This window comes from Zootoca vivipara, chromosome 2, assembly GCF_965207765.1.
Source record: "Zootoca vivipara chromosome 2, rZooViv2.hap1.1, whole genome shotgun sequence".
Lineage (NCBI taxonomy): Eukaryota > Metazoa > Chordata > Lepidosauria > Squamata > Lacertidae > Zootoca > Zootoca vivipara.
This window is the reverse complement of record NC_142584.1, coordinates 55,200,999-55,227,398: the sequence shown is the minus strand read 5'-3', so window position 1 is coordinate 55,227,398 and position 26,400 is coordinate 55,200,999. Positions and strand designations below refer to the sequence as shown.

Genomic DNA, 26,400 nt, shown 5'->3' with positions numbered 1-26,400 from the left:
AAATCATAACATAGAACCTTATGCTGCCATTTATCCCTCTTGGCTTTCTCGGTTCAGAATAAACTTGCTTTATTCTGTGGGTCAGGAGGGCAAACTTTCCCTCCCACATGTCAACTCCTCCTTGAGTCTGACACTTATAAATCTGGATGGGTAGACGAACTCTTTGCCAGCATGCCGGAATGTTTAATGATGCACATAGACTGTCCTCAAGGGGTAAAAGGCTATGGAAGTAGTTCTATATAGTTCTATATAGTTTTTGTACTGTGTTGTTACTCTTACATGAGTTAAAGAACACTGCAGGTCATAGTTCTGCACTCGCATATAGCTTTTGGACTCTCTCTCTATTCTAAGAGGTGGTTGGTTATTCTTTTAAGAAAGAGACACTTGCATATAAAGGTGTGTATAGACATAATGAAAGATGTGTAATAATCTGCTGTTCTCGTTTTGCATTTGAATGTATCAAATCCTGGATGTGTACACCCCTGTATTAAAAAGTTAAATGTGGAAGAAATGTTAAACTCCACCTAGAAGTTTGGGTCAGCAAGTGAAAATCCCCAGGAAGTATCTGATCCCAAGAGTGGAATCATCCAGCCTCACATGGCTAACTCAAGAGGCAAAGCACAACACAAGAAGCTGATTCTTACTGAGTTAGAACATCTAGACCAGTATCGTCCACTCAGTTGGCAGTGTCTTGTTTAAATCAGCCTTTACCAACCTAGTGGCCTCCAGAGGCTCTGGACTACACCTGCCATCGTCCCTGTCCATTTGCAATACTGACTAAGTGGGAGCTGGGAGTCTAACAACAACTGCAAAGCACCAGTGGGGAAGGCTGCACTAAATTCCCAGGTAGTGCTGCTACTGGAGATCCTTTAACAACAAGAGATGCCAACCATTCAACCTTCTGCCTGCCTGGCACGTGCTCTATCCCTGAACTATCGCCCCTTCCTCTCAGCACCAGGCTGTACCAGCGGATGAATCTGACGCCTTTACAAAAAGTAACCCTGTCAAGCTGCTGCTCAACGGTTTAGTCCTATCCCTTTATTTAACCCTAAAAAATAAACCTCAAAAAAAAAACTTTGGAGGAGAGCTTCAGGGCTCTTGAGGGGTTAAATCATTGTTAATCACAGTATTAAACTGCACCACCTTATCTCAGTTGGACTTTGGTATTTATGCAGTAGGTGATGTTTTAACTGTTGACAAATGCTCTCCTGCAGAGTAACTGTAAACACAGCCATGACCTTCCTTTTCCAGGAAGTGACAGTAGCTGCACATTGTCACACGGTTTTAAATGCCACATCTTGTAGCTTGTTTAAAGGTAACTGAGCATGGGAAGCTATGGAGAGGAGTCCATAGTATTTGCACACTAAAGTAAATTGTGTTCAGGTTGCAGATCCCAAACTAATTCCTACAATATACCCAGTTTAACCGCCTGCGGTTTGTTTTTATGCCAACAAACATTCTGCCCTTGGATTGCTAAGAGCCTAAACTACACAATTTACTGATGGAAAACTGAGCCAGAACAGTTCCCATACAGTACTCAAAACGATGCTTGGAAACAGAACACTTTATTGAACATGGAAGAAGTTGTATGTCAAAATGTGTTGACCATGTTGTATCTTTCAATTAAAATGCTGTATTTCTAAGCACCACTTGGAGGCTTTGCCTCTTTTTGGCTTCCTTGTGTTTGGTGTCTTCCTCAATTTTTGTTCCTGTAACATAGCCATCAGATAGCTTCCAACCTTGCCAAGGTCTACTTTAGTTTTAAAGTTAAGTTTATTTCAAACACTTGCTCCTCCCTGAAGCCCAGTGTCCTTTGACTAAGCTGTTATGAGAGAAGATAGGTTGCAGTGTGGTGTCTAATAAGGGTTTTGTCTGAGTCAAAGTTTTATAGTCAGTTTTATTTTATGGCTTCCTCTTGCCCACACCGTTTACAGGAGGAAAAGGACACTTAGATCAGACAAAAGGCACCCCACCGCAAGATATGCAAGTGGATATTAACGTCTTGTAGCATATTTTGAAAAGCATTCCCCAAGTACAATTCATTGTTCAGGGACTACCCAGTAAAATGTAGCTTTCCCCGGCTGTCTGCAAAGTAATTATTCAAATGCTTTCCCTGCTGGAGGTGAATCGTTTAGTTATCTTGTTCAAAGCCTTGAATTAAAGGTCTTACTGTCAGTGGTGTCTGAGTTATCACTGCTGATCGAGTACTTTCGCCGTTTCTCTTCCATCTGTAACAAAAGAAAGTGAATATTACACTTACTGTTCAGGAAACTCATTATGGCACCAAATCACTGTTATCTCAGGATATCCACACATCGCATTAACCCAACCATACCAGTGAATACTTAGCCTAATGACAAGAGAATTACCAGGGGCTTAAAGAGTGAAAAAGAACATCACTGAACCACTGCAGTTTAAGGTGCAGTAACACTACTCTTCTAAATCCCTCTGCCACTTGGGTGCATTTTATTTTTAATCATGCAGAATTCCTGGAAACCAAAACTTCCAAACCGATTATACAATAAATGCAAATTTAAGGAATGTCCATCACTGTGGCGTGGAGAACTCGAGTTGATGAAAAGTTTGGGAGAACCCCTTTGGAAACCATCCATGGCCAAAAGCGGCAACAGCATAGATCTTTGACTAGATGTCAAATAAAAGGTGGAAATTATTTTGCTTTAAAGAATCTCTGGAGATTGTAATGCAGTGAGAAGGGGAGCAATAGCCCCATGGTAATGGTTTGAAAATTGAACCACATGGTGGGTGGCTCCATTCAATAAGCCACTGACATGTAAAACGCTTATCATGCGGATTTCACAGAGTCAACAACATTCACAAGGGTTTTCACCCAGATTTTAGGACTAACATTCAGAAGGGTTTGAGGGAGACATTTCTGTTTCCAGAAATTTATGCTCATGATTAAGTTCCCTGTATGAAATGGGTTAAAAGACTAGCCTCCTATTGAGCTTCTGCAACTTGGTAAAAAAAAAAAAAGGTAAAGGACCCCTGGATGGTTAAGTGCAGTCAAAGGCAACTTTGGGGAGTGGCGCTCATCTCACTTCAGGCCAAGGGAGCGGGTGTTTGTCCACAGACAGCTTTCCGGATCATGTGCCTGGCATGAGTAAACCGCTTCTGGCGCAACAGAACACTGTGACGGAAGCCAGAGCACATGGAAACGCCATTTACCTTGAAGGGAGGGTGACACCATAGATTAAAGACACCTTGGCACAATTCTCCTCAACCCATGACCTTTTATTACAGTACTTCAGTGCCCAAACCAACGAACCACTGCCTGTTTAAACGAGTGGATCCACATCAGGATATGCCCCAGCACACTCCAGAAGCACAAGAAGCCACTCTGGAGGTTAATTTTTTTGGCACAAACCCAATTTTATTTTCAAACAGGAGAGAGGGAGGTTCACACAAGATCGCCACCAAATCTCTAAGATGGAAGCTAATCTTTACTTCAGTTCATTCATGTCCATACCGCAAGCCAACTGTTTTCCAATTATTCAAAGCCTCACTTGTGCTGCACATTATCACTACCCGCTGGTACATACAAAGTGGGTGGCTGTGCAAGTATCTCAATGGTCAGAGCTCACATAAGTGGCACTGTTTCTACATAACACTAAAAGAAAAGCCTTTGCGTCCCTCTCACAGTATTTGCATGCAGGTGTGGAAGTTGTTTGCAAAACAAATGATTCCCAAGAGGAAGTAGTATGCCAGATGCCATGTTACATACCAACCCATTGCATCTACATCAACTAACTCTCTGCCATGGTGCATAAGGGTGAATGCACATCTGTGCACAGGTCAGATGTGCATGGAAATCAGATTGTACTCCCTATAAACTGTAAGGCAGACATGGCCCAAGTTATTTCTAGGAACACTTATTCCTAGAACTCTTATGCTTTCCTTTATTTTTTTAAGAACAGTATCCTTGGTTATTTCAAAGCATTTTTCCTACTGTCCACTGAACCAAGTATATTGAGAGAAAAAGAACATTAAGGGCAGCAGAGATTCACACACCAATTGTACAGAAACCCTGCTGTGAACACACCATCACAGCTAACCGTGTTGGATGTAACTACAGTGATATGCTATGCAACACAAATGGAGCAGTTTATCTTTACTACACCTACTCTCAATTGCTCCTCCCTTAAATATTGCTATCTAGCAACAGATGGCATTACATCTAGTCCGAATTGCACAAGTCATAGATCACCAACCTTTCGAGGCCCACGGGGACATTAGGACTTTTGAGCAAGTGTCATGGGTACCGTCCTCTGATCCCTTCACTCCCACCTTCCTGGATGGGGGCCCCTCCCACAGAGACATAGAAAGAGAAAGCGTGCACATGCGCACACATGCCTTACATTTCCAAGCAACGCAGGTAAACACTGGATCCAGTAAAATTAATCTGAACTCTTCCAATAACTCTTCCAATTTCCTGCATTAGCTCTATGTACTTCTCAAGAGAGGAAAAAGGTAAGCACCCTCAGTCTTTGCAGACATGGGATGGACACCGCAGCAAGGAGATGGCTTGTCCATGCCCAAGCAAACATGCATACATTCTTTATACACAAAGAAGCAAACGTCACTTTGTCTAGGCCTTCCCGTCGCTTCACCTGGACCAGGTGAGGGCATGGGTGGCAAATGCCCAAGTCTGACAGATAGTTCCCCTTTTCTGGGCTCAGAGCCCAGCACCCCAAGCCCACAGATAAGGATAACATCAAAGCAAGCCCATTAGCTTATATCAAAGCAAGTGAGTATAAGCATATATGAGCTCATTGCTGCAACAACTACCAATTAATTGTGGGGTTATCTTGACTACCAAGATGGCATTAGCAAAGCTTCCAGAACGGTTCCCCTTTGGTTGAACACAAACAGGCAGAAGCAGCTCTGCCTACCTCTTTTCTCACGGCAAAGGGGGGATTTAAAAGCCGCCCACATAGCCTATGGGTCCTGATTTGGCGAACCCTAAGAACAAAGGCCTGCTTTTTTCTGCTTCTTCTGTGCATTTTCAGATTTTCCAAAATACGCTTAGTTTCATCAAAACTAAAGCAGTGTACAGCATAAGCATATTTTAATCCCCAAGTACAACATTATCTCACAAGCCGCCACCATAAGAAATCATAACATACAGGGCAGGGGTTCTCTAAGGTACCAATGACTAGATACCATTCACCACCACCACCCTGTTTTTCTTCTTCTAGGAATGAGGAAGGAAAGAACAAAACTGTGGAAAATAGTTTTGTTTGTGGTTTAATCACAAGAGCTATTAGGAGAAAATTGCACTTGATGACAAGACCACAGGATGCTATTATCCTTTGGAAAAGATGACAATCCGCAAAGGAATTCCCATAAATACTAAATCATAAAATCCTAAGCACTGCCTTCATTTCCAGCACATGTGCAATGTTTTACCATGCCGCTACGAAGGATAATAACAGCGAAGTAACATAAACATTTTTACTGACAACGCTGTGGTAAAGAATTGCCCTGTCAAAACATGATTAAAATTACTTCTTGACAATATGGCTATATCAATACTTTTCTCCAGTAATTCAGGGGGAACAGATGTTATTAAACCAGCCTTGCACTTCAGGGCCATTAGATTTCAGGGAGAGAGAAAGATGCCGCAGATGGATTTGAAGGCAGTTTATGAAGCTGAAATTCCAACTGAGCATCTTCCTACTGGGGTTTTGCTGACCAGGTCAGTTTAAAAAAATAAATACTTAACAGAGCAGCTTCTACTCTTTGGAGCTAAGAATGAGCAGAGAAAGATTCATTTGAGGACTTGATATCTGTCCCTCACAAGCTCTCCTGCAAAACAGTATTTGTGGGGCAAATTAAATGCAAAAATATCCTGAAGGGTGCAAGAGTCAGAGCCATAGACGTCAACTTCCGGATAGGAAAATAAGGGAAAATAAGGCATCAGCAGCGGCGTGTCACCGGAAGTCGCTTCTGCACATGTCCAGACATGCGCAGAAGCGACTTCCGGTGCCGGCTCTGCCCAATTTTCGGTGCCCAGACATGGGCAGAGCAGCACCAGAAATCGGTTCTGCGCATGTCCGGACATGCGCAGTAGTGACTTCCGGTGCCGGGCTGCCCATGTCCGCATGTCTGGGCACCAAAAATTGCTTCTGCGCATGCTTGGGCAATTTCCGAAGCCAAGTGAGTGAGCAGCCAGTTGGGAGCCGGGACATGGCGCCAGCAGGAGCTGCAAATCCGGGGGATTTACGGGATATTTTTCAATTCGGGAGACCAGTGGAAAATGGATATAAATCCGGGGGTTTCCCACGAAAAATGGGAGACTTGACAGCTACAAAATTCTGCAAAGACTTTAACTTCTTAATATTGTTGCCAGCTGTGGCAAAGTTATTTGTGCCCATTCAGAGTCCCCTGAGCCACTTCAATGGCACAGGATGCTGTGTGCCCAATTCCTCTGCACTGAGTTGAAATGAAGAAACCCTTGTAGGTGTAGGGCCTCCATGAGCAAGCCTAGGTCACTGAATCTGGGAGTAAACAAGTTACCTGGCAGAGATCACCAGGCTTCTTCTAGGATACTTAAGCTGTCAGCTGTAAAATGGTGCTAGTAAAACCTGTCTCCTTCCCTTTTGCACCAAGCTGAGAGGCTAATGTTCTTTCATGCTGCCCCTATAACGTGTGAAATTATGGTGAAGCCCTTCTAGGTTAGCAAACAGTCACATTATAATAATCAGCATTTATTTTAAAAAAACATGCTTTAGTGCTCAAGGTGCACCACATGCATCCCTTCAGTATACAACACCCCTGTAAGGATGGCCAGCATTATCCTCATATAGCAAATGGGGTCTGGGGTTGAGTGCTCATGGCTTGCCTAATGGCACTGAATAAGTTTGCTGCAAAGATATAAAAATTCTATGTGCAACAGAATGACAACTATGTTTGACATTTTTATATTTCTTGAACAACTGAGCCATAGGATTTTATAAAGATCTGGCATGCTGTGGGGGCAGGGGGTCCTTGCAAGGCACAGGTGCCCCACACAGGGATGGTAAGGGAAGCCCCAGTGTTGACAGGAATTTTACGTTATGTACAAAGCAGACCACCAGAAAGCAAGCTAATGTTATTAGGCCTGGCAGATAACTGCAGGAATGTGGGCTGAGAACTTTACTCTTCCAAAAAGAAATTAAGGATGAATGTTCTTTCAAAGATTTTCTTCAAAAAGCCTCCTAACAGCAAGCTGTATTGTGCTCTCCCCTTTTCCCTTGGAAGAAGAGCTGAGTCAATCCTGCCAGGCTTTGGATGTTATATGCAGTTCCAGAGTCTCTAAATAACCACAACCTGCTGATTAGATTACTAGGTTACCCTATCCAGCAGGGGAAATGACATTCTATGCATTCCTTCCTCTGCTTTACGCATTAGCTGTGTCATTCTCTCGGGCTAGAAAATTCTGACTTACAATGGCCTGCTCCCTCATTTTATTTGAAAACTTTCACTTGTGGACATATCCATTTTCTTGCTGGATCATTCCAAGCCATCTAGTTCAGCACTCTGCTTTCAGTCTCAGCTAGCCAGATACTTAGGAAGGCTCATAGCAAGTTACAGGAGGTGATAGTCATTTGTTTTGCCCGAACATGGAGAGCCCACTTAACTTTCATTGCTAAAAACTACTCATAAACTAATCCGCTACTTACATTATTTCTACACACTCTTTTTTTTTAAGGTTGATGATGTGCATAAACAAATCCTATATGCAAGCCCAGCCAGCAGCCTTGTCCCTAAGAAGTGGATCTCAAGTTCTACAACTTTTCAGAAGGCACATTATTTTGTATGGCATATATTGCAAGGATCTGGCAGAATTCTAGCATAAATTCTAAACTAGCACACCTCTGCATTAACTTTTCTCCACAGCTCAATTAGCCAGCCTACCCAGTGTAGGAATAAGTTTTGCAACAGCATTACACTCCACAAAGCCATTGCCTCGAAGTGATACACACACACACACACACACACACACACACACACACAAAATACACACACACCACACACTTTAAATTGACAATGCTAACTGCAGGAGGCAACTTCTGAGACTTCCCCCTGTGGCAGGTCACTAAGAAGTTGAATAAAATGAGATGCTAATAAGATCTAAAGTACTTTTGCCTGGAACGTCTCTCCCAGAGTGGCACTCTTTAACATGAAAGCGAGAATTATACAGCAACCGTAATGTGCAAATGCCTAAACCACTCCAACATGTGAATGGAATCTCTATCTTTAATATCACTAATTTATTCAAATACCGTCTTGGGAGAGCAAATTGTAGAAAAGGGAAAAAAAGTGTTTGGTCATCAGATAATCTGCCTTTGGAACGCCTTACTTAACAGTGTCCCATTTGGGGCTCATATTTCCCCATCCCTGGTCATTTTTTATCCTATGGTGGTCAAGGGAAACACACACACTGAATTCTGTGTTCTCTCAAGTTGCGGTATGGGCTGAAAGAAACCACTTTCCTGTTTGTTCTTCCTACATACCTGAATGGAAAAAAGAAAACAGCACCCCCGGTGGCATGTTAGGAATCTTCTTTCTGAATCCGTAATTCTTCTCTAGCAATCCATTTTCAGACACTTTTCTTTTTGTCAGCTAAAAACACACGGGGACAGTTCGCTGCCTTTTAGCTTTCATGGAAACTGCTTGATAACTTCTAGAAAATACAGCTAACCTTTTCCCTTTAAAAGTATCTTACTGATCCTTGGGTTTTCATTCTCTTCTTCTTTGCATTTTCTTTGCTCCGTGCCATAAATCTTTCCCCTCTACAGTTTGTGAATCAAAACTATGTAAGGCCTAGGGTTACTCTATACCAAATAATAATAATAATAATAATAATAATAATAATAATAATAACAGAAAATGTTTTTTTGGGGGGGGGGCGCGGAATGGCTAGAACTATTTGCAGTCATACAGCATTCACAGCCGTATAAAACTTCACTTGCACTCTAAAGTGATCAAGACCCACATTTAGTACCTCAGTTAAAAACTAGGCCTCAGACAAGAGGGCTCATGAATCTGAAAAGAATGAGTCCAAGCCAGGTGCTCTAAATTCCTCTTCTACAATAAAAAGCAAAGAAGTCATTCTCGTGGTTCTCAAAGGCTATCACTCACATTCAGATTTCTGTGGCTTTTGTGTATGATAAGAGCCCACGATGTGTTCAAAATACTCCAAACCAGTCTTCAAGCCTGAAGCTAGTAAAGCAAACAAGGTTTAAAGCTTTTTAGGCACCTGCTCCATCAACTAGTGTTTGACTAGCTTCCAGTTTCCAAGTGATGGAGCACTGCGTACAAGAGGTCCGATCCCTGTCGCTTCCAGGTAGGGAAAGCTTTTACTTGAAACCTGGGAGAGCCATAGGCAGCCAGTGTAGAAAATACTGAGATAGACAGAGCCAGTGTGGCCTGACTCTGTTGCTTCCTACACTCCTAAGACTGGCACATCTGAAAACTATGCTCCAGGATCTCATTTTATCATATTTCTGACCAAGCTGACATTTTGTTTAGCTTGTGCTCTGCATTTTTCAACTTCAGATGCTGGGAAATAATAATATAGCTAACTTTCCCATTCTAGTAGTAGTAGTAGTATTACTACACCTTTCCCCCTAACTGAACTCAAGGCAGCTTACATACTGTATAAAATAAGAACCGCTAGAAACATTTGGGGGGGGGGAATAATACAAAAGCAATTGAACATATATAAAATCTATTTAAAACATATCAATAATTGCAATTTAAAAAGCACGGCACAACCCCTTTTATTAAAAGCAGTCAGTTCCCCAAAGCCTGTTGGAACAAGAAAGTGTTCACCTGCTGCATCAAGACCAACAAAAACGAAGCCAGTCTATAATAATAATAATAATAATAATAATAATAATAATAATAATAATTTGTTTATACCCCGCCCATCTGGCTGGGTTTCCCCAGCCACTCTGGGCGGCTTCCAACAGAAAAATAAAACACAATAGTCTATTAAACATTAAAAGCCTCCCTGAACAGGGCTGCCTTCAGATGTCTTCTAAAAGTCTGGTAGTTGTTTTCCTCTTTGACATCTGTTGGGAGGGCGTTCCACGGGGCAGGCACCACCACCGAGAAGGCCCTCTGCCTAGTTCCCTGCAACTTGGCTTCTCGCAACGAGGGAACTGCGAGAAGGCCCTCGGTGCTGGACCTCAGTGTCCGGGCAGAATGATGGAGGTGGAGACGCTCCTTCAGGTATACTGGACCGAGGCCATTTAGTCTAGCTTCTCTAGGGAGTGAGCAGCTACCGAGAAGGCTTGTTCCTGCATCTCTACCAATTGTGCCTGAGAGGGTAGAGAGACCGAAATAAGGGCAGGTTACTATGAGGGAATATGGTCTTTCAGAGAGCTTGGACCTAAGCCCGGTAGGCCTTTATAAGGCATAACCAAAATGCTGAATTGTGCCCAGAAACAGACCGGCAACCAGTGGAAGTGTTGCAGCAATATGCTTCCTATAACCAGCCCTGGTCAACAATCTGGCTATTTTGATTGGTTTTACCTGCGCTGAACCAATGGGAACTCTTAACATTTCCCTCCATGGCTAACAAAAGAGAGGCACATTATGAAAGGAGAAGAGAAGAAGTGACCTTCCAAAAAGAGCTTTAGTAATATAAAGTTTGGGATTCTTATATACCAAGTTCAATACCGTGGAACAGAAAGAGATACACAAGCCAATAAACCAATAAAATATGGATAAAGTTCCCTCTATAGTATCTATATGGTTCAATAAATATTTTATTTAAATGGTTCAATAAATATTTTATTTAATGCATAGAACTGACTTGGCACTCGTTATTTTTATGTTCTGTACTTGTTAGTACTAAGATGCTTAACCACATTTAGGATGTAATCCTGACCATGCTTTAAAACTGCAATCCTAATCTCATTAATCTGGGAGTAAACGTCGTTGAACTCAATAGGATTTACTGCTGAGTAGACAAGGTAGGACTGCACTCTTTGTTCCTTGTCCCTTCCACATACCTAACTATCCTAGTTGGTTTTCTCTTGGATAATTTTTATTTTTAGCATTCTACTTATTCCAGGAAAGAGAAGTTTCCAAGCTGATAAGAAGGCCCTCTACTGGGAGAAAGAACAAAGTTGAGAAGGGGAGTAGACTAAAAGAGATCCAAAGAGAAACTCTTGCATTTGCAAATTTTGCACCATCAACAATGACACACACACTGGGTGATACCTTGCACCTCTACCATGGGAGAGAGGTTTCCCTGATGCATAACTGAAAAGCAAAGGTGACCCATCCCCCTTCCATGCTGTATGCACAAAGTTTTGGGTTTTGTGTCCAATAATTCAGTTTTTCTTTTTCTTTTAAAGAATCCTGTGAATTCTAGTTCTCATTTTTAAGTTATTTTCTAGTTTTCAATGAGAAATATGCCATAGAATCAGAAACAGAGAATCAAACAAAAAAGCTTCAGTTGTTTTTCCATCCCTGTGTTTACATATCAATCATCTTCAATACTATACTCATTTTTTCCCCATTCAAGCCAAACAACTTCAGAATAACAATACAGGACAATGGTTACAGGTAGGTAGCCGTGTTGGTCTGGATCGAAGTAAAATAAAAAAATTCCTTCAGTAGCACCTTAAAGACCAACTAAGTTTTTATTTTGGTATGAGCTTTCGTGTGCATGCACACTTCTTCAGATACAGTGAAATGGAAGTTTCCAGGCACTTATGTAGAGAAGGGGTGGGGAGGGGTGGGGATGGGGAGGGGGGATCACTCAGAAGGGTGGTGGAAATGGGTGATTGACTGACTGATAGCTGTTGATGACCGCAAACGACTGCAAATGGTTTTGCATGAAAAAGCAAGGGTTGAGATGGCTGAAGATCGCTTATCATGTATAATGAGATAAGAACCCGATATCTCTGTTCAAACCAGGTCCCTCCATGGTTTTGAGCTTGGTGATAAGTTGCAATTCAGCAACTTCTCTTTCCAGTCTATTTCTGAAATTCTTTTGTAGTAAGACAGCTACTTTGAGATCTTGTATAGAATGTCCTGGGATAGAATACAGGACAATAACTGCAGCATTCCCATTAGTTGTGTGTGGGAATCCTGTGGAAAGTATGTGCAAATTATTGCCTTCTCCAGCCTCAAATACAAACCCCCAGCATGACTAAGTACTTCCCATCCCTGGCAGAAATGCTTTCACTAAAAAGTAATCAATTTCCCTTAAAACTACACAAAGTAGTAGTTATGCACATATCTGAATATGTAATGTGCTACACATTTCAACGTAAGGGACGCGGGTGGCACTGTGGGTTAAACCATAGAGCCTAGGGCTTGCTGATCAGAAGGTTGGTGGTTCGAATCCCCACGACGGGGTGAGCTCCCGTTGCTCGGTCCCAGCTCCTGCCAACCTAGCAGTTCAAAAGCACGTCAAAGTGCAAGTAGACAAATAGGTACCGCTACAGCAGGAAGGTAAACGGCATTTCTGTGTGCTGCTCTGGTTTGCCAGAAGCGGCTTTGTCATGCTGGCCACATGACCTGGAAGCTATACGCCGGCTCCCTTGGCCAGTAACTTGAGATGAGCGTCGCAACCCCAGTCGGTCACGACTGGACCTAATGGTCAGGGGTCCCTTTACCTTTACAGGTTTCAACATCTAAAAATATGATGGACCTGAATACCTGAGGAAGCAGCAACTAATAAAAGACTATGAAGGAAAAGTCCAATAATATTTAAAGCCCTGCACTTACCCTTGCTTTCGGATTATCTAGAAACTGAATGGGAGGTTAGCCTGTGCTGAAAGTATGGTTTGTGTGCCTCCTGTAAACATTTCCCACTTAATAGGTCCCGTTGAAAAGGATGACTCGAATAATGATGGTCATCTTTCTAAACAAAGAGAAAAGTTACTTCCTGCTTCTTCCTCTTTTAAAAGAACCATTGCCAGCTCCAACATATGAAGAATCTAGATCCATTCAATCTAGCTCCACACCTGGTTTTGACACTGAAACAGCCTTGATCACCTACACAAGTGAAATGACAGGGAGGGCGAGACCCTTCTAATTTTCCTGTACTTCAGTGAACAACTCTGCTTAGTTTCCAAACAAACCAACTTCAAAACACTGGCTATGAAGTTGGCTTGTTTAATTATGTTGGATGCATGCAACTCATGTACATAGTGATAAACCACAGTTTAGGATCACAAGCTAACTTGGCCAGTGTTATGGCTCAATAATGGACTAGGTCAGCAGAACCATCATTTTCATGACAACCCTTGTCACAAGTCTGGCAAATCTGGAACTATACTTCATAATCTGATAACATTGATAAGTCTTTACTTGGACTTTGTTTTAACCCATGTGCAACTGTACTCATTCTATGTGTCTATTTTATCGCTTTGTTTTTCATCTTTTAATTTTCTTCTGTTGCTATAATTGTTCTTTACAAAATAATAATAATAATAATGGACCAGGCGAGAAGCAATACACTCTTCTAAGCCAAATTGTGACAATACCCATTATGGGTATGGTTACACCCACCTGAAAAATCAAGTTTGTATTTTGTAGGTGCCGATAGATCTAGTGTTGTCGCAGGAGGTCACATTATGTACCTCCTGCCATCAGCTTCAATCCCTGATGGCCCAACTACAGTTATTCATGTTCCAGTAGTCTCGAAATTAAACTACTGCACTGCACAGGCAACTACTTTGTAAACTTCTCAGAAACTTTAGTTATCTCAAAATATAGTGACTATGCTGCTAACCAAGACTGACTATAAGAAGATTGAGGGTTGCTTACAATCAAGCAGTGCCTAAGTTTTATTAAATAAATAAATAGATGAAGATGAAGATGATGATGATGATGAAGAAGAAACCTGTAAGTTGCTTGTCCAGCTAACAGTGGCTGCCAGTCAGTTTCTGGGCACAAGTGGTTGTGCTGGCCTTTAAAGCTCTAAATGGCTGGGGACTTGGGTTTCTAAGGGGAATGTAGTGCAGTGGTAAAGAATCTACTTTGCATGCAGAAGGTCAAAGGTTCAATCCCTGGCATCTCCAGAAACTCCTGTCTGAAACCCTGGAGAGCGGCTGCCTATCAGTGTGGACAGAGCTGAGCTAGATGGACCAATGTCTTGACCCAGTTGATGGCAACTTTTTATGATCCTAAAGGGCTGTCTCCTTCCACATGAGCCTCCCCAAGGGTTGGCATTTGTCACCCGAGGGTTTTCTTCAAGCCCCCTTCTTCCGAAGGTAGCAGGGTGGTAATTGGAGAGGGGGCCTTTTCAGCTGTGGTGCCCCCACATTTGGAATGCTCACCTAGTCCGATTCCAGTGCCAAGAGAAGACATTTTTATGTCTTCTAGGATGTCAGCTAGATGATTTTAACCTGGTGGTTTTAACTGTTCTCTGCTGGATCCTCCGCATTTTTGTGCTCTGCTGTATTGCTTTACATAGCTTTAATAATCAACAGTTATATCAGCGTTGGATTTGTTCTATTATCTTGCAAGCTGTTGTGTGAGTTTGCTGTCTGAAGACAGCATGTAAACATTTTATTTATTTATTTAGCAGAGCATCAGTATAAAAATGCCGCTTTGAAAGCATTGTTTGGCCATATTCAGAGGTCACCAAACGCCACATATTTTCTCTCTCTCCTACCCCATGACTCATGCAGCTTCCATCTGAAATTGCTTGGTCTCTGGTATCCAAAAAGCAGCTGGTAGATGGATCCAGTGAAACTACTCTACATTTTTGTCTGTGCAATCACCCAGCAAAAAGCTACCAAAGAGTTGCATTCAGACATTTCAAGATCCAACAAGGGCTCAATTACTCTGATTGAGGGGTTAAACTAGCACTGTGTGCTTTGATCAACACGTACTTCTTAGGGTTGGGTATTTTTGATTTTGTTTTAGCCATGCTCACTATCTTGGTTCCTGGAGCAACTTCTAAGCTCATTTAAATTTAAAACAAAACTCTCTTGTGTTCACTTTGCCTGCTTTGCATTTTTTCCATATCTAGGAGGATTTTTTTATCACATATATTTATGATCCTACTTTCCCTTTCTGACTCTCTTTACAGTATTCTGCTAACACTTTGGTTATCCAAAGACATATCCAGATGGAACTAGCAACAGAGACAGACGAGAGTGGCTGGGGAAACCCAGTCAGATGGGCGGGGTATAAATAATAAATTATTGCTATATTATTAAGTTACTGACAACAATCTAGATAATGATAACAATCTAGATACAGAGAGGAGAGATGGGCATCACCAACATAGAAATGTCTAAGCATAACAATAATAAAATACAACTAAGCATAGCCCACTCTAAACAGAATTATTGAAAGATGGTGGGTAGCCAAATACAGAATATGCATGCTACAGGCCCTGGTTTTGGAATCCTACAATAACTGGCAAATATGCACCTTGAAAATGATTTGGCAACCAACTTTCAAAGCCAGCTGCTGGCTGCACTACTAGCAAAGGGAGAAAAATAACTTCTACCATCTACAACTTTTAACTGAAAGCTATCTATCCCAGTGAAGTCATAGTGCTTAATGTGTCAGACTAGGACCTGGGAGACCAGCGTTCAAATCTCTCACTTTGGGCTAGTCACTGCCTCTCAGTTTCACCTAACTCACAGGGTTGTTGCGGAGATTAAAGAAATAGAGGAGAGAACCAGCTATGCCATCTTGAACTCCTCTGAAAAAAGGTGGGATGTAAATGGAATGGATAAATAAAATAATAAATAAACTCAAGAGTAGTAACCCTAGCAGCAAATTTATCTTCTCCACAGTTATCTGTGCAGTATTGTCCCAAACTATTCGACATCTTCCCCAAATCAAAAGCAGCTCCAACGTATGTATCTGACAACTGACAACTTAAGTCATACTTCAGTCTTCTGTTCCCACAACTTCTCACCCCCCATTTTCTGTTATTTATAGAACAGGAATTCTGTTATTTATAGAACAAGATCAGAAGGTTAATGAAAAATGTGTGTTAGTGCCAGAGGAGTACCCAGGGCTCCATTCACACAGCCAGATTTGTCAGGTTACAACTTTCATTATTCATTTTTAACTTCATACAAACAAGGTTAAGGCAGGGTAAACATAGTCAGGCCTTGGATTCTTGGAAACAGAACAGAAGTTAATGCGACTTTAAGATACCTATTTGGACTAGCATGACAGAAGTCCAAAGAAGCCAAGGTTTCAATATTTTCAATAATTATATAAACAAGGCAATTTCAGCAGGGACAGCTTTTCTCAATTCTGCATGATAAAAGCTTCCCCTGACAAAACTCCCTATTTTACCTAACACTAAAAGTTCTGTCCTCCTCAACCTCTGACCATGTTAATGCAGGCAACTACAGTAGTTATTCCAATTATATCCTCAGGGGCAACAACCTTAGGGAAATTTTGAGTAAAGCCAGCCTCCATAAGCAAGGAATATGTTTACCTTCCTGCCCTGTTTCAGCAGCCTCGACTGTCAAAACCCAAGCTGAATTTTCCTACAGCAAACCTGACCTTTATACAAACTATTTTTCATTCAGTCTCAAATATGCTTCAACTTCAGGGGCCAGCAAATGTTTAAAGGTCAAGTATAGTTCTTAAAGGCCAATATTGCTTAACCCCAGTGAGAAGATGAGGGAAGTGAACTGCTGCCCTAACAGGAGCCAAAGACTCATTTGCAAAGGTCTTTCTGATATTGTTTTGCATGTAGATTTACCAAATTAGTGCACTGCGTTTAATGACAGTTGGAGGAATAATCAATTGCCTGTTTGCAAACAGCTGCTGCTGCTGTGCATAAGGTTCACAGCACCTAGGGATCTATACAGCTGCATCTGAAATTCAGTTGCTTTTTACAATGATCAGGTGCATTTTCATCTTCCTCAACTTAAAACTACAAATGCAATTTCTAAGAGGGGTGCTGACAGATTCCCTAGCATATGAAAAGGCAATTAGGATATTATATTCAATTTGGTTCTAAAATTAAAATGCTGTTAGCCACACGATCAAAGACGGGCATTTAATTTGTAAGAAAAATGTGCTCAAAGTTTCAAGGGTGGAGGGCAAAGAGATTAATTTATATCCCAGAGTGACAGCTGGGAGGCCCCAACAATTTGCAAAGCTACTTGAAGAAATCAACCTTCTGGAGATTATGGGGTTTTTTTCTTTATGCAAACATAAGCAAGGACAGAGATTAAAATGTTTGCTTCTATGAACTCAATTCCACAGAAGATGATGGAGAGTAAGGAAGACAAAATGAGAAATGAGAGAGACACTTGGAAAAAGCAAGGACCATCAAGCATCATTTATAGAGGAATGAAGAGTAACATAGGAGTAACATAGGAAGCTGACTGAGGGAGAAACAGGCAAAGAGAAACTGACTACTGTATCTAGAGATGTTTTGAGTTGGAGGGAGATTAACCAACAGTTAACACAGTTAAATGCTAACCTGCATTTCTGTTTACTTATAAGTTTCTGGATAATATCCCATAAACTACCAAGCAGTCTTCATGATTTATGGTACTTCCAGGTGTTCACAGTCCCGCCAAAGGAAGGAGGCATCAACATATCAACAAGTAGCAGACAAAAAGGATGAGGATTGCAATTAAGAACAGGAATACAGAGTGAGCGTGATCATGTTGCTGTGGGGCTTACTGAAGCTAGAGAAGATGGGCACCTGGGCATCTTTGAGGGCTGCTAATACTATTAAGGACTACAGGAGAAGGAAAGTTATACAGAAAAGACATAGTCCCAGTGTGCCAGCAATGGAAAAGTATCAAAAGAAGGTACGACTGTCTCAGTGGCACAGGAAAATAGCAAGGGGTGTGTGTGACAGCATAACTGACAACATAACAGAAGGGTAAGGAGATCCCATTGAAGCATGGGTAAAAGCAAAGTGCAGAATGCGTCAAAGAATGTTAAAGAGGCAAGAGAACAATCTTAGGTAAGAGTAGGAAGCTCAGGCGCTCCCACAAAAATCACATGTAAAAGGAAGTCAAGCCTAAGAGTTTGGAAAAGGAGCAGATAACAAATGGGAGATGGGATGGGAAAGTTTTTGTTTGTTTTAAAAAAGATTAACACTCATTTTAAAGAAGTGTTGAGTGAGGCCTAATCTAATCCCTTGGGAAACACAAGATTGGGAGAGATGGGGTGAACTATGTGTTTATTTTCATTCTATGTTGATTTTGAGCATCTTCCGACACCTAAATTAGCTTAAGGATTCCCAGCCATTTGTTTGCTTTCTCCATCATTATTCAACCTCCTACCATGATGAAAGCTCAGGAGGCTGAAGGCCAGGAGTAGTTCACATAGTGCCCTTACAGACATTGCTGAACTACAATTCCCATTATCCCTGACCTGCTAGCCGGGACTGGAGGGAGTTGGAGTCCAACACCACCTGCGGGGCCACAGGGGACCTCACCCCTGCTGAAGGGTATCTCCCCCTATTCAGAATGCCTGCCCTCCGGCTGGAAAAGATGACTGGGCAGATGACTGACCAAGCCCGGGAAAGACAGGAAGATGTTCAGCACTTGCGGGGGGGGGGGGCAGACAGAGAGTGTAAGAGGCACCTGTAGCAGTGAAGAATGTTTGAATGAAGAAAGGTCTGCAGGGGTTAAGCTGAGAGAGGAGACTCAGCCCTCAAAACCAAACAATAATGGAAGAAAAGGCCTTTTGATTTAACCGTGGGGGAGGTACCATCTGTCCTTAGGGTCATGTAAACCACAACCAGCCCACACACTTCTGGGACGAGGGGCGGGCTTCCAGGGCAGAACCTGCGCCTTGCATGTCTCTGTCTTTCTGACTACGTATATACAGTATGCACTGTATAGGAAGCAACCGCAAGCGGGGCATCGGGTGTCCGCACGAGGGGTGGGGGAAGCAGGGCAGAGAAAAGAAGATGCGCCCCCCTCAGGAGGAATGCCCAGCCCAGGCAAAGTGCAAAGCCTGCAAGGAAGTGCAGGGAGGGCGGCAGGGTGAAGAAGGGAACGCCTCGGGGAGGGGAGGGGAGGAAAAGAGGAGCCCGCGTGTCCGGCCGAGGGAGGGAGGGAGGGAGAGATTCAGTGGCAGAGATGGAGGGAGAGATGAGACGCCCCCGGAGGAGCCCGTTGGGAGCCGGGAGAGTTTGAGAAGGTAAACAACAGCCACGCCCCCTACAGTCCTTCTCCCCACCGCGCAGCTCCGTCGCAGCCGTTGCCTGTACATTTCCACTCCCAAATCTCTCCATGCCCCCCAGCGGCGCGACTCTCGCCCTGCCCCCTCCCAGCCCGGGCAACCGCCCGCCGCCGTCGCTGTGCCGTGCAGCCCGACTGCAAAAGCCACCGGCACCCCGGAAAAGCCTGTGCCCTTCGAAGCCCACCCGGGCTCCCCCCACCCCACCCTCGCCAAGGAAAGGCGCCTCTTCTCCTCGTCTGCCTGCCTCCTGGGCGCATTGTTTGTGTCTGTTGCAGGAGCTGGCAGGGACCCCACAACCCTAGCACGTGAGAGGAGCGGATCATGTGGGTGCAGCTTCAAGACAGGCAAAGGCTCCAAAACGTGCTGCGTATCAACAAAAATGAAACTCGTGTCTCTGCTAATTGCCGCGCGAACCTCTTTTTACTCGCGGATACAGGGTACAACACACACACACACGCCGCGTACTTTTCGCCCGCCACCCTTTTTTTTGCCCCTCGTGCGCCTTCTTCCCCCTTCTCCCTCAATAAAACGTGTTTAACTCCCCTCTCCCAGCCACCCTCTTGCTTCGAGACCTTTTGGGGTTAGCTCTGCCGCAGTCATTAATTCGAGGAAACGTTTCCTGAGGCTTCAGATCCTTTAAAAAGTTGTTGTTTACATTCCTGCCGCCTCCCTTTTAAAACATGACTGACCAACATGCGCAATCAATGTCTAAAAACGCTACACACTCTTCCACCCCCCATCCTCCTTTGCAGGCAGCAGAGTCAGGGAGCAGTAAAACAAATGCAAGGAGGGAGGGGGGAATCGAGAGAAGCTGCAAAAAAAAAGAGCACCAAAAAACCGGGAACAATTCTCCACCCTTTTTACCTTGGCTGGGAAAGAGCGTCCTCCAAGAGTTGAGACTGTCCCTCGGGTTACCAGAGAGGTGTGGGGAGAGATGCTCCAAAAACGTAACCGCTCATGGAATCTCCCTTTGCAAAGACTAATCCGGCACCATTGCGCAGGGGGCGAACCATCCCCCTTGTAGGATCCGAAGATGATGACCTTCTTTTAGGAGTAGATACAAAGTAACTCCATGGATGCAAAATTAAAAACAAAAACACACCAAAAAAAAATCAATTCCAAAGAATTGCTTCCAGCTGAGATGGCCGCTCTGTGCAAAATCCAGCGAGCCCTGCGTGTTCCTATTTCTTTTTTAAATCCAGACTTCTTTTCGGATCTCTGCAATTGCCCGAAATCCTGCGACTGCCCTTTTTCTTCTTTTCTCTTCCCACCCCCTTTCCCCTGCTGGCGAAGGGGGGACTTCTTCAAAGGAGTAGTATATAAATTAGGGTGATGCTGGCGATTTCACCCCACCTTCTTTTTCCCCCCACGCCCCCTTGTGCCCCCTTCCCTCAATTTCTTATTTTCTTGTTTGTTGTTTCTCCCTGACGAGCAGCAGGTCCAGGTGCAGCGGCGGCGGCGGCGGCGGCAGTAGCAAACGTGGGTCCCATCCCTGATTGTGTTCGGCATGTGTTGCCTCCCACCCTAACGCACTGCTCACCCACCACCCCTCCCTCGCCTTCACCTCCCTCCGATGCGCTGAGTCCCCATCTCTTTTCTCTTGTGCCCTGGGCAGCTGGAAAGAGGTCGGGTTGCATACACGGGCTCGCTCTCCTTTTCTCCCTCTCTCCTTCTCTCTCTCTCTCTACAAGCCTGATCAGGTCACTTTCGCAATGATCTTCAGCCTCGCGCGCACACACAACGGCGGCGGCAGTGCACACACAGATCACAGAGCTGCAACACTTTCTTTGCTTCCTCCCCTTCTCATTCCCCCCTCTTTTTTCCTCTCTCTCTCTCTCTCTGCCCCCCCCCCCGACCGCGCCGCTTTCACCTCCCCGGAGCTATGCACAGGCGTACACACTAGCCTGCTGCTGCAACCTTACAAAAAATAAGCTTATACTTAACAAAATCTTTTGGCGCCATATTAATGACGTACTTCAAATTTGCCATTTCTTCCTGCGTCAAAAAGACGTTTCTTGCAAATAACAGATGAGGTGCAAGGCGGACGGCGAGGGATATTAAGGGGAAAGAAACACCGACCAAGAAACCTCTTCCGCGGAAAGGAGGAAGAGACCCTCGCAGCGAAAACCGCGCGTGGGGACAGGGGTGGGGGGAGTTCGCATTCGCTAAGAGGGCACGGGAGGTGAGGGAGTGAAGCAAGGGAGGGGGGGGAGGTTGCAAATCGAGATCGGAACAGAATTGTTTTCCCGCGGGTCACAAAAGTTACGCGGCCACCTCTGTGCTGAAATACTACCACTCTGGAGAGAGACGGGTATTTTGGGGGGGGGGGGGTCCGCTTTTAATTCAAATAGTTATCCAGATCACTTACAGCCGGGAGCATGCTGACGTTAAGCACTTGCTCCTTTTCAGCAACCCATACTAAAAGGGGGGGGTTGAAAACTGGGGTTGAACGGCATGATTCGACCCCCGCCCTACACACAGAGATGGGAGGGGGCTGCTTAAACATTTTGCCCCATTGAGCCTGTTTGTTTCGATCCCTCCAAATGCCCTCTTTTACCACCAAAAGGTTTCCACAAGGCAAAGAGGAAAAAGAACTTTGCCCAGTTTGCACAGGAAGAAGAGGAGCCAGGTCCGCCCTCCTGTAGTTCTCGACTTGACCTTGTGATGCACAAACAATACACTTCAATCCGTTGCTGGAAGGGTGTTTGTTGCTGTTGCTCTTGCCTGTCTGTTTTCTGTGGTGGCGGCAGGAGCAGCAGCAGCAGCCGCTGAGAAGAGCTCCAACCATCCAGCTGGCCACACCCACCGCCGCCTGCTTGAGGCAGGCACCTACTTCTCATAAAATAACAGTTATTTCACGCAGGGGAGGCCTGCCTGATCAACTGTCGCCCACTCAAGGCAGTAGCCTCCCTCAAGTGCCTCCTTAACCATCGCACACCACCACCACTTGTTAATACAGTAATGCTTTGCTTTTCTAGAGTGGTTCACACTTAACTAAGAACGTGCATTTTCAAAAGTAGAACTTTCCTCAGGAGCTGCTGCTCAAAGTTCTGGGTTCAAGATTTAGGCTTGCTAAGGGATTTTACAGCGGTACATGTGCAAGTGTTACTTAGATGTGGTAGAAAAATCAGATATACCTCCCAACCTAGGGTTTCTTATTGAGATGATAGCTACATTCTCCTAACACTCAACATTGCAGTATTGTTGTGGTTAGGGGAAACACAAAGCACAATGCTGTTGCAGTTCAGGCAGGATCTCTCCAAGATATCAAACAGCCCTACCTGGAGATGCCAGGGATGGAAACCTGGGACCTTCTGCAAGCAAAGCAGATGCCCTATCACTGAGCTACCTCCCATGTCCTAAAATATGAAGGTATTTATATATTTACCTCATGTATTGGAACTATATGTTCTAGGGTTGCCATATGTCCGGGATTTCCCGGACATATTTGGAATCCAGCTGTCTCTAACAGTGTTTGGGTGGAATTCGGGCAAATAACAATTATTATTATTATTATTATTATTATTATTATTATTATTATTATTTATATCCCACCCATCTGGGTGGGTTTCTCCAGCCACTCTGGATGGCTTACAACATATATAAACACACAACCAAACATTAAAAAATGAAATATCCTATACAATAAGGTTACCAGATGTCCCCATTTCCCAGGGACAGTCCCCAGATTTACATATCAGTCCCCTGACAAAATCCATCCATTCTGACTCATTTCAATGAAGTGTCCCTGGATTCATTGAAAAAAATCTGGTAACCTTACTATACAAGCAACATAGAAAACCAATAAATCAATAGAAACCAGTAAGAATAACAATAATAAACAGTTTACAGTTATAACAAAATCAAAATAATTGCCAACTCCAACTAAACATTTAACCAACACCAACCTGACAAAAACAAAACAGAGGAATCAGAATTAAACCGTTTAAAACATTTAAAAACATTTCAGCCAGGTGCCCCAACCTGAAAAATAGCTCAAAAACGGCATTATTTTGCCAAAATAAGGTCAGAAATTTTGGCCAACAACAACTTTGCAAAAAAAAAAAAATCTCAACAACTTTTCCGTCCAGATGTTCACTGTTTGACATGGGGATGCCTCAGACCACTGCAATATTCAGGGGAATTGCCATTTTAGGAAAACCATGCACGTGTTTCCCAGTGAAGATTTAAAATAAATAAATTCTGGAGATAAATTCTGGAGTTAACACACACCCCTCAGCAATTATACTAAGAAAAGTGATCATTAAGGTATATTCCACAGGGAACAACCTTGTTCCCACATTTGTGTTGAGCCCCTTCTGATCTGCCAGGCCACAGAACCACATGCCATGGAAGATACCACATTGTCTTTGGCCCTTGGAACACACATGTCCTGTGCCAGAGAAAGGGAACAATTAATGTAATACAATTAACATTGATCATATGCTAGATATTTTGGAAGGATCCAGTGGGGTTTTCAAGCCCTAATCATAAGCATATGGAACAAAATATCAAAGTGCACTGAACTGGCATGATCCTCAGTAGGTCATGACAGGGTGAAGAACTGGATGGGCAGGATGGTTTAGCTGCGGCACATATGCTTTGCATACTCCAGTATGCAACTGAATACATCAACAGCAGAATCACAGTCTCCATTTTGCTCTATCTCTCACACTTGTTTGAACTATGTGGAGTTGTTTTTACTAAGGCCAAAGATTTTATCAATAGTAGATTGTCTTCTACTACTCATGGCTTTTTAGCAATCATAAGCAGCATTCCCCTCTAACCCCCCCCCCAGCCCATTTCCACCGGCTTCCCTTTCAGAAATACAAACCCTCTTCAGGTGTTCTGTGTTTGGAAAATAGGAAGACCAGTGGCCACGCTGGCTGGGGCTGATGGGAAGTGTAATACAACAACATCTGGAGAACTACAGGTTCCCCATCTCTGCAGCAACACCGTTGAGAAGGAGGTCTTCATCTGGTCAGTTTCAGTGACCATGTGGGAACTCCGTGTACTGTTCCTTCAGCTTCCTAGGGGACATAAAGACATGCTGGTGTACAGGTATTGAATAATTAGACATTCTAGAAAAAAATCATCAGATTAATAAATAAGAAGCACGGTTTACATAATACTTAAAGTGGGGTAGGAAATGGAAAGGCCAGCAAGCATTTGCTCACTGTAGAAATGAATATAATAATAAATATAGTAGATACTGCATATTATCTCTTCTGAAGCAGGGGTGTCAAATTCAAACATAAATTCAATATACTAAATGCTCATATACTTTTTTTTAAAGCCCTTACCTTTTTTATATGGGATTTGGCCAACTATCCTTGAACAATTTACAGAATTGAGATAATAGTGAAAAGGTTATATACACACACATATATACACACACAACACTTTGCTCCGTTCTGATAAATTCCATGCTTTGATTCTTTCCAGTGCGTCCAATTTTACTCCACTTCTCTTTCCTTTGTTTGCCACACATCCCATAACACATGTGGAGAGTGGACAAATCAAATGTGTTTTTCTATTTACCCTTCCCTCGTGAACTGAACCCCCCCCCCACACACACACACCCTGCCATGTCCATATACTTTCTTTGAGATAAATGGAAAAGCAATAACCCAAACAAAAACCATGTTGCTAAATTGGGGTGGGGGTGGAGTAGAGTGAAAATCTAATGCAGTCTCCTGTAGCAGCAGCAGCAGCTTCTTCTTCTTCTTTGGCAATCACTCGTAGCCGAGTAAGATTGTCTTCCATAAACACGGTTTTAACAATGAGTCCGTAAGTGACTGTGGAGACCAATTCTGGATCCACACGTCCTTCCACAATGGGGACATTGGTTTCCGGGCAGGAGTTATTCATGGTGTGGATTTGCCAAGTGTGCCTTCCTCTTAGCACGCTTCTCCCTTGTGTCCTTAGTTCGAGTATCTTCAAAGCCCAAGACATCTTTGGTAAAAGCTGTTCTCCAACTGGAGCGCTCGCAGGCCAGTGTTTCCCAGATGTCAGTGTTTATACTTTTTTTAAAGATTTGCCTTGAGACAGTCTTTAAACCTCTTTTGTTGACCACCAGCATTACGCTTTCCATTTTTAAGTTCGGAATAGAAGCATCCTCACAACATGACCAGTCTAACGAAGTTGATGTTGAAGAATCATTGCTTCAACACTACAGTAGTGATCTTTGCTTCTTCCAGTACAGTGATATTAGTTCGCCTGTCTTTCCAAGTGACGTGTAAAAATTTTCGGAGACACCATTGATGGAATCTTTCAAGGAGTTTGAAATGGTGTTTATAAGTGGTCCATGTTTCACAAGCATATAGTAAGGTTGGTAGTACAATAGCTTTGTATACAAGCATTTTGGTTTCCCTGCAAATGTCCCAGTCCTCAAACACTCTGCACTTCAATCGGGAGAAAGCCGCAGTTGCAGAACTCAGGCGATGCTGGATTTCGGCATCAAATCTCTGGAGATGATGTCTGCTTTACCCCCCCCCCCATCTTTATTCACTAAGACCATACTCCCACTTGCATTTGCTTATCTGGAAGGAAAAGGGGAAATAGCCTTTGCATGATAAAAACACAAGTGGAATTACCAGATGTTTTGCAACTAAGAGTTTATCTTTTATTGGGTTTTATATGGTCTTAAATCAGTAACTAAAGAGGGCTCTCTACAAGAACCACAAGATTCTTACTTACTTTTCCCATAAATATTCCGCAGACTGAGACTGCTGAAGGCTTGAACAGGTGCTGCTCACACTTTTACTTCTTTGCATTTAACCATAATTGCACCCCCTTTTTTATTTCTGCAAATTAATACAACAGTATTGAATCAGCATACATAAAAAACATTATAAATTACCTTTGCAATAATTGATTGCAACAAACCTTGTTAGCTGGATGTAAAAGCCACTAAATACTTCAAAGCAGAGCAATTTTGGGAGACAGAAAACTAAATCAAAGCTACACCAGGCAGCTCCAAACACTCAAATAACACCTGTGTAACTTACTACCAGAGATGTTAATTAGGCTGTGTATACATTCTGACTATAGTTTTATTGTAAGGACAGAAGCAGCCACAAAAATCAGGAAGTGAGGTCATGTTATACAGGGAAAGGATTTGAAAGAAGACTGAGGTGACTGAGGAAGTGAGGACTATGTGGGGTTCTTGTCAGGAACTGATGGAGTAGGAGAGTATACTCCACATTTGCTTGTGGGTGGCTTGGATCTTCT

General features: G+C 43.2%; 1 protein-coding gene across 8 annotated transcripts in view; it reads right to left on the bottom strand.

Moving 5' to 3' along the window:
• The window catches only part of JADE2 (jade family PHD finger 2), a 153,326-nt gene extending 127,358 nt beyond the window's left edge, over positions 1-25,968 (bottom strand). For 2 of the 8 annotated variants that reach the window (XM_060271668.2, XM_060271672.2), the window contains exons 1-2: positions 21,725-21,904; positions 2,171-2,228 (exon numbers count right to left, since the gene is read on the bottom strand). In XM_060271668.2, coding sequence (XP_060127651.2) covers positions 2,171-2,228 — 58 coding nt within the window. In that variant the 5' untranslated portion in view covers positions 21,725-21,904. Of the gene's footprint in view, positions 1-2,170; positions 2,229-8,516; positions 8,870-12,753; positions 19,032-20,031; positions 21,501-21,724; positions 21,905-24,001; positions 24,198-25,866 lie in introns of those variants that run through there. The other 6 variants (XM_035105461.3, XM_035105459.3, XM_088661916.1 and 3 more) reach the window with 6 other exon arrangements.
• Between the last annotated feature and the right edge of the window lie 432 nt (positions 25,969-26,400).